Source organism: Pinus tabuliformis, chromosome 8, assembly GCF_031772625.1.
Source record: "Pinus tabuliformis cultivar Carrire ecotype Pingquan chromosome 8, CPIR1, whole genome shotgun sequence".
In the NCBI taxonomy this organism is placed as follows: domain Eukaryota; kingdom Viridiplantae; phylum Streptophyta; class Pinopsida; order Pinales; family Pinaceae; genus Pinus; species Pinus tabuliformis.
This window is the reverse complement of record NC_142294.1, coordinates 69,144,618-69,156,679: the sequence shown is the minus strand read 5'-3', so window position 1 is coordinate 69,156,679 and position 12,062 is coordinate 69,144,618. Positions and strand designations below refer to the sequence as shown.

Here is a 12,062-nt window from a genome sequence, read left to right as displayed (position 1 = left end):
CCCATTGAATACTATGAAGTTTATAAAATCTTAAATTTAAATCTGAGATTTAAGTGTTGGCTGTGCCTATTTAAGTTTTACCTGTGTAATTTTGGGATTTAAAATGATATGTGCTCTTTCATTTAGCTGCTGTGTGTTCTGTCAAAAGGAGATTGACAGCCCTGGTAATTGTCGTTGTTTCCATGCCTACCTGGGCTGCATATTAAATAACTTGATGCTGGAACTTTCTTTATTACAGACATCTCATAGCGCAAGATTAAAGTTCTCAATAGGTAGTATGTAATGAAACCTAAATGACAGATGAAAACCCCAAGTACAAATGCATATTACTAACTGAATCCAGAGGAAATTAAATGATATGCAATTATTATTATAACAAAGGCCAAACCAAAATCTCTTAACATAATCAATATCTCTTTTGACCCAACTATAAGAAGAAGCAGAAATATATATAGATCTGTTTGGCTGTGGCTGGAAATGAGTGCTGTTATGCTAACAATCCATATTTAAATCAAAGCAGGTACAGAAATGTAAAACTTGAAGACAGGTGTTTGACCTTGTTTGGTCTCAGTGAAGCTTAGTAGGTAGGTAATTGCAGGAAAGAGGTAATACCAAAGTCTCTGTCTTTCCATGTTTTGTTCATCAGGCTGTGTTATCTGCAGACCAGGCAGAAACAAACATACAGATAAATGAAATAATTCAGTGCAGAATTTCCTAAGCTACATGGTGAAGTTGCAGGTGAAGAGATGAGAATGGAAGAAGGAAACTTACTCCCGCATTTCTGTTGGGCGAGGAGATCGGTCAGATTGCAGCGTGTCGGAATGGTTATGGCGAGAGAGATGTTGAGTCCCAGGCGCTGGACTAATTCATCCTGGTGCTGTCCAGGGGGTGAATACTTGTAGACTGCGCACAAACACGTTGGAAAGGAAAGCAGTTTTTTCACCTGGATGCAACAGAGAGCCGGGACGCTTGCGTTGCCATCGCTGGCTGCCCCGACGCACGGAACCATACTGACTGCTGCCGTTTTAACGGAAGTCTTCCCACATTCACCATCCCCATAAGCACTCTGGAATGCAAGGGCGCTCCACAACGCGATCAGTATCACCGCCATCGTCTTCACATCCGCCATAGCCAAGGAATCCCGAGTTCCCCTTCTCACGCAGGATAAAGGAAAGCACAAAGAAGCTCTATTGAAGCGTTCAGTCAACGAAAATAGTGGTCAATAGTCCTCTAGACTTGGGAAAAATAGAAGCGGCTAGTCAATGATTTAAAGAGAAATCGTGGGTCAATAGTCCTATAGACTTGGAAAGAAAATAGAGGCGGGTTTAAAGTAAACAAATTTCTTTTATTTACTGATTTTTGGCTAAATAGTAAATATTCAAGAAAGTCATTCCATGTATTAGTTAGGCTATCCTTTATTAGTTAGGCTATCCTTTAGTGGTATGACCATGTATGACTATAGCTATGTTTGTTTGGCCATGTTGGATTATAATTGAGTTTGGTCAAACATGATTGATTATGATCAACATGTTACTAAGTTGTGTTTGTTTAGCCATGTTTGTTGATAATTGAGCTTGGTCAAACATGGTTGACTGTGATCAACATGTCACCCAGTTGTGTTTGTTTGACCATAACTGTGTTTGTTTGGCCATGTTTGACGATAATTGAGCTTGGTCAAACATGGTTGACTATGATCAACATGTCACTGAGTATGGGTGTACATGGTTGATCAAGGTTGTTAGTGTTTAACTATAGATGATTGTGGTTGACCTTGGTTGACTATGATGCCCATGTTGACTATGGTTAACCATGTTCAACCATGTTTCCCATGTTTCTATGATCAACCATGTTCAACCATGTTTCCGATGGAAATCCACTATTCATTTCTTGTCCTCTAAACCCCATCCCTCTAATATTAGTTCTAACCCCTCTTAACCCCCTGCACACCCCTTCCCCATCCTCTTCTTCCTCTATTTCTGTTTTTCCTATCCTTTATTTCTTCTATTCTTGTTTTCCTATCCTTTAGATTGTTCCCTTCTATCCTCTTAAGATATATTTTATTTTATATTAGTTTCTTTTCCCTGCTCTTATTACATTAATTCAATAATGTCTTATGATATTAATCCGGTCCTGATGATGAACCGCCAAAAATTTCTCTTATGTGATTTCTACCGAAAGACTTTGCTTAATTAATTTAATTTTCTTTAAGTTCTTTTTCTTATTCTTTTACTTATTTAATCTTATTTATTTTAAAAAATATTTTCATTTAACATTCATGTTTAATAGTTAGACTTCTTGCCTTAAATAAATTCTTCTAAACTCTTCATTAATATAACTTGACCTTAAAAATGAGTGATGCAATTAATCTAGAAGAGACCATTTAAGCATTATGAATCATAAAAGCCTTCGTTCATAAATATTATAATATTCTTTAATCCAAAATTCTTTTTAATTAAAGTAAAATAATAACATTTTATCCTCTAAATAGGTTTTGGCATTATAATTATTTTGATATTATAATTGATTTACTTTCCTGATTTGACCTTTTAATTTTTTTCTGAATATGTCTACTCCTATATTGATACAAAAATATTTACATAGAGGCAGCGGCCTCGAAAAGTCTAGCCCAGAAAGACGGCATACTCACATTACATAGCTAAAAATTTGACCAGAAAGACTTGCTATAGACTGACTAGAATACAGCAAATTACATAGCTGAAAATTTGACCATAAAAGACTCACTGTAGAGCTTGGACACAGAATGCAACATTGTCCAAACTGTAGATTGACTGGAGATAATGCAAGGACCAAAACGGATTGTCTCGGCTTATGCTAATAAGCAGAGGAGCGCTGCCCAGGTCAAAACTGTAACCTAAACCAAAATGCAACTGAACCTGTAACTTTGAGCAACAGGGAAACAAAAACCAAAGAGCACAGACCTGATTATGCTTCATTAGTGGTGGAAGGCGACTCTTCAATGATACAACACCCATAATTGAAGGGGTCATCATCATCAGAGGGATGGTCCTCTTTGCCTGAAGAACCGCCAACAGTTGGGACACTCAGACCAGCATGAGTTTGCATTAGGACACTCGGACCTGAAGCCTTATTCTGTGTGCTGTGCATCTGTGAAGAGCCAGGCGAGTCTTCCGCCTTCGTCTCCATAGTTACTCCTGGAGTTGCGGCTACCAGACCCCCAGTACCCTCGCGCAGCTCAATTGTGACAGAAGCAATGAAAGAGTGATTGCTGAGAGTGCAGGGGAATTGAAAACTAGCAGAGTGAGAGCGAGAGTTATGAGAGCTTGACGCTAAGCCATGATGCTCACGACCTCGTCCACGATCACTTCTGGTAGCGGGATAGCGATCAGAGCCAAAGCCCGAGGAGTAAGACGAAGAATACGTGGTAGAGGAGGAGGGCTGGCGGAGGACTCGCCCAAGGGAGCTTCCCCTCCTGCAGCCCATTCGTTGGCGCAGTTTAGGCATGATGCAAGGAGTAGTAGGAGCTAAACTGACAGCAGGACTATGCAAGCCGCGGGAGACTGAAAGGGGCAGAGCTTCAGCCCGCAGAGGAGCACTGAGAGTGACAGAGGCCAAGCGACTCTTAAAATTGCAGGAAGGACTTTGGAAAGCATTAAAACCCAGTTGAGAATCAACACTACAATCCTAAGCGCAGCAATTAACCAGTCTGGACCGAGAGTAGGGCTCCGTGGCAGCAAGGGAGCAGTACATACGCAGGGGAGGAGCATTGAGAAAATGGAGGAGTGCCATATCAAAAGGACAAGCAGGCAGGTATGGAGGAGTGAGCTGCAATAACATAGCATTGGAGGAGCTAGTTGGGAGTATTAAGGTCGGCAGCACGCAAGGCCAGATGGCGGTGGGAGTGAGCCACGCGCCAACCCACCTAACCGCCTTCATACCATATGCCGTGCTAAACACTCGCATCCGAGAGATTTGACCTTTTAATTAACCTTTAAAATAATTTAAAATAAAATTATTCAATTCTCTCTTTCAATATTTTATTCAAGTCAATTATATTCAGTTCTTTGTTTAATAATTTATGCCCCCTTTTCCGATAGTCTTTCATTAAAGTCAATATTAATCATTAGTTTCATCATTGTTACTTTCCCTAATAGTTATATTTTTACCTCCTCTAACGGTTATATTTTAGCGGCATCCTTTATTTATATGGGTCTAACACTCTTCGCATCATTAGTTAAGCTTTAAGTCCCTAAAGATGAGTGAAGGGTTCACCAGAAACATTGGGCAAATCCATGAACACAACACATAGTTCTCTAGAAGTCTTCATCAACAACATTAATGACCATGTTACCCATGGTTGACCATTCTGTAGCTGGTTTGAGCATGGTTGACTATGGTTGAACTTCTTGTCCATGTTTGACCGTAATCAACTTATTTGACCATGGATGTAATTATAATAACATGTTTGACTATGGTTGACTTAGTTTGACCAAGTTAACCATATTTAACTTTGTTGACCATGGTCAAACATAGTTAACATGGTAAGATATATTCATTCATAATTAACGATAGTCAACCATAAATAACATGGTCAACCATGGTGAATATGGTCACCCATGCTTATCCATGGTCATCATAGCAACATAATCAACCAAGGTCAAACATTGCTAAACCATGGTCAACAATGGTCTACATGGTTGATCATGGGCAACATGGTTTAACATGGGTAACATGGTCAATCATAGCCAACATAGTCATCCTTTTTTGAACATGGTTGAATTTAGTCAAACTTCTTGTCCGTATTTGACCTTGGTCAAATTGTTTCATCATGGATGTGATTATAAGAGCATAGTTGGCCATGGTCAAGTATGGTTGACTATGGGTGAATGTGGTTGACCATAGTTTCCAATGTTTAACAATAGATGAATATGGTTGAGCATGTTGGCTATGCTTGACAAAGTGGCTGACCGTGGATGATCATGGTGGCCATGGTTGGCTATAGTGACCATGGTTAACCATTGTTGAGTTTTTCCAAGCATGGTTGAGTATAGTTGATTAAGTTTGACGAAGTTGACTATGGTTCATCATGCTTTCATGCTACATATGTTGTCTATGGTTCATCATTAATGTAAAACACTGAAATATGCTTACAAACAGAAATGGAAATAAACTAGCTCGGGCGATGGTAACTTATCTCTAAGGAGAGATGTGGTGGCTACATGCCTCTGAACTATCTTACAATGAGGCTCGAAGGCCTATTTATTGTTGAGAAACAATGGAAAACCCTAAACATCCAAAAACCTAACCTTAGGAGATGAAGCGCTAAACTATGGGCCCCATTTTGGGTAAATTGGTACATCAACTTCCTGAGGTCGTAACTTTGGCATACAATCTCCTTTTGATGTGCACAATACCTCATTAGAAAGTTCTATCTGTGGTACCTGATGTTGATCATGTCGCTGCTTGTGCTTGGCATTTTCCAGAATGGAGCAGCGATATATCGACCCGTTAGGTAGAGGTGCTCTATGATTCATATCAAATGAATGCTTGACCTGACAATGCAACGGTACCCTTGTGGGTGAGGAGAAGATGTTCCTGTATTCTTTCATGACCGTATCCATCTGCTATTGCTGCTACGTGGAGGAACCCTTCGCGGGGGTCATGGATGTGGCAATGATCTTCCCCTTACTTTGAGAGCGAACCAAACAGAAAATAAATTTCCTAGTCTAGGAGATGATCTTACTGCCTTTCTTAGCAGAGATCAAAGAAGTGGCGGTAGGTGGGGCTACCTCTGGTATCCTGTATAATGTATTACACAAAGAAATAATAACAGCACAAGGCCTTGACTCATACACAACATGTCACTTCCACAAGTATGGTTGGCCTAATAATACATCACAAACATCAAGCAGTGCAACATCACACAATACCTCATCTGTGAAGGGCTTGATGTTGTAGGGAAGGCGACACTGCTGGTGGACTCAGAGATCTCATCCTTGGTGAAGCCATGCGATATTGTATGGTTGCGGGTGTGGTATGGTTGGTAGTCCCAGCCACTTCACAACCTTTGCTGAAATGAGGTTCTTTTGGCTACCACTGTCGACAATGAATTGCAGTGGTGAACCCTTCACCCACATTTGTGAGTGGAAAAGATGCTCCCCCTCCTCTAGCTCTTCAGACTCATTGTTCTGGACCTTTGCAGTGGAAAAAGTGGCGTTGGGCTTCGCATCAATGATTTTCTTCCCTTTTTCATTCCCCTTGTCGGGTTATGACTCAGGGTCAGAACATGCATCTGATTCTGAAGCCTTCAACTTGGCCACCAGCAACTGCATGGTCTGACACTCACTTGTGTTCTGAGTGGGGCTCTTATGGAAATCACACCACTTTCCTGTGTCCTTTTTTGACTTTGTGGTGTTTTTCTTTTCTTGCGGCTTCGACAAGTTGTCTTGGGTCACCCCGCCTTGGCTTTGTCCTTTGTTCTTCAGATTCGCAAATCCAAAGTCTCGCTTCTTTTGTTTAAACTTCAGCTCGATCTTGACGGCGTATCGGTATGTCGTGCCGAGTGAGGAGATGTTCAGAAACTCCATCTCGTCTTGGATGTACTTGTGTAGGCAGTCACGGTATTTGAGTACCAAATGTAGCTTAGAATCCTTGATACCCAACTTTGTGCGAAGGGTATGAAAAATATTTGTGAACTCTAACACATCTTGGTCCCTTCCCTATCGCAGCGTGGTTCGCTTTATGTATTTGTCCTCATAGCTCTTGACAGGGTAGTACTGCTCCTTGATGGCATCCCATAATGAATTCCAAGTGGTTGTGGCTAAAAATAGTGAGCCCATACTTTCATCCTTCTGCTCGCAGTGGGTTTCCCACCAGTCTTTGATGTGGGGTGCTACTTTGAGAAGTGCAAAAGTGATCTTTTCCTGGCTAGAAAAATCATGAATAGAAAAATAACCATCTAGCAGATTTAACCTTTTATCTACGGCATCTGCGTCTATCTGACCCTTGAATATGGGGATTTCAAAGTTAACTTGTACCTTAAAGGGTGTGGCATTTCCAAAATAGTTGTTGGAAGCAGATGTGTCGCCCCAGGGTAGCTGCTGAAGGATATGGGCAAAGTTTTCCATCATCTCATTCCTTTGTCGCTCGAGGGCTTCTTCGAGCAAGATTTTGATAGGATCTCCCACCCCCTCGTCTTTATTTTCATCTTCCATGGGACGCCGTCGGGATTTGTGAGGCTGGTCTTGCAAAGGTTCGACTAGTTCAAGCCCTAACTCCTTATATCCCGACCTCATGGGGACATGCAAAGAAAAACAGAGAAAAAGTAGACCGCTCTCATACCATTGATCCATATTTAAACATGAACGCAATAGATTACAGATATAACCATAAATACAGAGATGTAGTGGAAATAATACTTCATTTCATTAATGTAAAATACTGAAATATGCTTACATACAAAAATGGAAATAAACTAGCTCAGGCAATGGTAGCTTATCTCTGAGGAGAGATGTGGTGGCTACATGCCTCTAAACTGTGTTACAACGAGGCTCGAAGGCCTATTTATTGTTGAGAAACAATGGAAAACCCTAAACATTCAAAAACCTAACCCTAGGAGATGAAGCGCCAAATTATGGGCCACATTTTAGGTAAATTGGTACATCAACTTCTCAGGGTCGTAACTTTGGCATATGATCTCCATTTGATGCACACAATACCTCGTTAGAAATATCTATTCGAGGACTACAACTTTGGGATGTAAAGGACCCATGTTGCTCCCAGTTTTCCCAAAAAACATCGTTTAGGGCCTCAAAACGGCTTCGGAAGTTCAGGACCCGAAAAATTGCTAAAAATAGTAAATTGTGCTACAAATAAGGACACTGCAAAACTAAAAGAGACAGTTGTGGGGGTCCAAGTGGGATAGGTGGGTGGCCACCGACATCCACCTGGATCAATTATGACCATGCTTGACCATCACGACATTGAGATTATGTGACCATGTTTTACAATGTTGAAAATGATTGACCTAGTTTGAACATGTTTGACAATGAACTATGGTAATGTATATCAACCATGATTAACCCATGGTATGAGGCATATACCATATGTTGTTAGACACATTGCGATGATGTTTATTGTTGGTCACATTGCGAACAATATTAAAATAGTTATAGCTATATTGCGAAGAATATAAAGTTAAAATAATATTATAATGTAATTATAAAAGTTATATTAAAAATTAAATATTGAAAATTTAGATATCAAATAATATTAAAAATAAAATTATATTAAATATTAAATCTGAAATTTATTATATAGAGTTATTTAAGTTAAAATTATTAATTCTAATGACTATATTAATGTCTATTCCCTTGACTTTGGGCATGTTGAACATGATGCCTATGGTTGAATATGGTCGAAAATAATGCCTGTGTTGACTATGGTTGACTATTATTTAAATATAGATGATTGTGGACAACCATGATGTCCATAGTGACTATGGTTCATCATGTCAACGATGTTGACTAAGTTGGTGTTACAACATGTTGACCATCCATATCAGGTATGTCAACTTTTGGCAATGTTTGACCATGGTTGATGCATTTTCCATGGTTGACCTCTTGATTATGGGCATTGACCATGTTGTCAAAAATTAATTATGCTTGACACCGGTTATCTATACATAACCATGTTTGACCTAAGTTATCCATGTTTCAATTTGTTGTATATGGTTGACAATGTTGTCATATATGGTTATGTTGAGCACTGTTATGAAACCATCTCACAAAAATATAGAAAAGATAGATCAACGCCTTAGAATTCAGCCTCTTCGAGGGGGAAACCTCCTTTACATTACACAAATGAGCAATTCTTCAATGATACAAATGACTAAACCTCCCTTCTATATATAGGAGTCTAAGGGGTCACAATATAATCAACCCGACATAACAGTAATAACATAAGGGCACAACAATAACAATAGTGGGTTTCTATGGGGCACACTAATAACAATATGGTGACAATAGGGGCACAATAATAATAATAAGGGCTACAATGACAATAGTAATGGGGGAATCACTAGTATTATAGGGACCTAACATGCCCCTCTCCTTCTGAAAAGCGTTGTCCTCAATGCTTGAGTAGTTTTGGATGCTTTTGTATAAAATTTTCATCTTCCCATGTGGAATTTTCAACGGATAAGTTCTTCCACTTGATGAGATACTCCGAAATTGATCGATTTCGTAGCTGTCGAGTTCTTGTTTCTGTGATTGCTTCTAGTTCTAATATGATTTTTCCTTCCTCGTCAAGTTCTGGCAATATGATTCGAACTGTTTGCTTGTCACCTATAACCTTCTTTAAACATGAAACATGGAAAATTGGGTGCACTCGGGAAGCTGTAGGAAGCTCCAATTAGTATGCCATAGTACCAATATTTTGCAACACCTTGTATGGACCATAATACTTTGGTGATAATTTATTATCCTTCTTAGCTTGCTTGAGGGACATTTGTTTATATGGTTGTAGCCATAGGAATACCCAGTCACCTACATCAAAACTTCTTTTATTGCGATGTTGATCTACTTGTTGTTTCATTCTATTCTATGCCAACGTGAGGTTATCCTTTAAGAGTTGGAGAACTTGTTGTTGATGCTCGATGTGATGTTCCACTACTTGAACCTTATAATTTTCTCTTAAATATGATGTGATGGATGGTGGATAATATTCATAAAGTGCCATAAATGGGGTCATTTTTGCTGCAGTATGGAAGGAAGTGTTATACCACCATTCAGCCAGAGGAAACCATTTGATCTATTGTGTCTGTTTATGAGATACAAAGCAACGAAGATATCCTTCCAAACATTTGTTTACTATCTCAGTTTTCCCATCAGATTGAGGATGATAAGATGAGATATGAGCTAACTGAGTATCGAGACAAGAACATAATTCTGTCCAAAAATTTCCAGTGAAAATGGGATCTCTGTCGCTTACAATAATCTTTGTGTTTCCATGTAGCTTTTGAATTGTTTCCATAAATGCAGTAGAAACTGTATTGGCTATAAATGGATGCGATAATGCACAAAAGTGTGCATACTTGGTAAGTTTGTCAACTACCACCCTGATGGCACTCTTTCCTTCGGACTTGGGTAAACCTATGATAAAATCCATTGAAACCTCCTCCCAATGTTGGCTTGGAATGGATAAAGGTTGTAATAGACCTGGGGTCTTAATTTTTTCAACTTTATTTTGTTGGAAAACCAAACATTTCGCCACAAACTTTTGAATAACCAATTTAAGTTCCATCCCAAAAAATTTCCTTCTTAACCCTGTGGTAAGTTTTTAAAAATCCTGAGTGCCCTCCTAAGGGAGAAGTGTGTAATTCCTTAAGAACTTTTTGTTTGAGTTGGGAATCCTTACATAGGTATATGCGATCTTTGTACCATAACGAATCATTTTTCCAGCTAAATGTATTAGATGTACTGGGATCTTGTTGTAATTTTTGAATGATTTCACACACTTCTTCGTCATTCTTCCATTCATCCATTGCTTCATTTATCTAATCTGGTTAGATAATAGAAATGGCGCACAACAATGCTTCCACATCCTCATCCTTTCTTGAGAGTGCATCTGCCACAACATTTTGCTTCCCTTTTTTGTAGATGATTTCAAAGTCATAACCCAACATCTTTGTGACCCATTTTTGTTGTTCTTCAGAGGATAATCTTTGTTCTAAAAAGTATTTAAGACTATCATGATCTATTTTTACCTTGAAGTGTCTTCCCATTAGGTAGGGTCACCATTTCTTAAGTTCATGTAGTATTGCCAACATTTCCTTCTCATAAATAGCTTTGTGTAAATACTTTTCTTTGATTGGATGACTTTCCAAAGCAATGGGTCTTTCATCTTGCATTAAAACAACACCAATTCCATTTCCTGAAGCATCACATTCCACAATAAAGGTTTTTGTGAAGTCCGGCGTAGCTAAGTCCGGTGCTTGGCACATTGCCTCTTTAAGATGTTCGAAGGCCTTTGTTGCTTCTGGAGTCCATGAAAATGCTTCTTTCTTCAATAATGTTGTTAGAGGTACTGCTATTCTCCCATAATTCTTAAAAAACTTGTGATAATACCCTGTCAACCCGAGAAATCCTCGCAGATTCTTTATGGATGTGGGGATTTTCCATTCCTTAATGGCTTTAATTTTGCTAGGGTCTACCTTAACACCTTCATGAGATACAATATGAACCAGATATTCCACCTCTTTTACTCCAAAGAAACATTTGGATATTTTTGCATATAATTGTTTCTCCTCCAATAGTTTGAGCATCCTGTCAACATGTTGAACATGATCCTTCCAAGACTTGTTGTAGATTAGTATATCATCAAAAAATACTAACGCAAATTTTCTAAGGAAGGGTTTGAAAATGGAATTCATCAAACCTTGAAATGTAGAAGGTGCATTGGTAAGGCCAAAAGGCATGACCAAAAATTCATAATGACCTTCATGATTTCTAAATGCTTTTTTCGGAATGTCTTCAGTCTTCATTCTGATTTGATGATATCCTAAACGAAGATCCAACTTGGTGAAGTAAATTGTTCCATGCAATTCATCCAATAATTCATCAATGACATGAATGGGAAATTTATCTTTAATAGTGAGTTTGTTGAGCTCACTATAATCCAGACACATGCACCATGATCCGTCCATCTTGTGCACCAATACTACTGGAGCAGAGAAAGAACTTTGACTAGGGTGAATTATACCAGCCTCTAGCATTTCTGCAACCATACGTTCAATTACACTCTTTTTGGCATAGGGATATATGTACGGCTTGGTGTTTGGAGGAACACTTCCTGGAATCAAATGAATAGCATGATCATGATCATGAATAGGTGGGAGGCCTTTGGGAGTCTCAAATACCTTGGAATGATTGTCTAAGACTTTTTGGAGATCTGGATAAATAGATGATTTTGATGTGGGAACCTCTAGCGAACATAATTGTGCAATTACGCCTCGTTTTTCCTTCTTTAGAAGCTTTGTCATACCTTTAGAGCTGATTATCTTTCTCGATTTCCCTACAATACAC

The 12,062-nt window shown here is 39.0% G+C and overlaps 1 protein-coding gene across 1 annotated transcript; it reads right to left on the bottom strand.

The window, feature by feature from the left end:
- Window positions 1-341: 341 nt before the first annotated feature.
- On the bottom strand, window positions 342-1,216 carry LOC149234196 (uncharacterized). The gene is made up of 2 exons (XM_089461120.1): window positions 772-1,216; window positions 342-656 (listed from the first exon to the last, which is right to left on the bottom strand). The coding sequence occupies exons 1-2, from the start codon at window positions 1,127-1,129 to the stop codon at window positions 643-645; spliced, it is 372 nt and encodes a 123-aa protein (XP_089317246.1). The 5' UTR covers window positions 1,130-1,216; the 3' UTR covers window positions 342-642.
- Window positions 1,217-12,062: the final 10,846 nt, after the last annotated feature.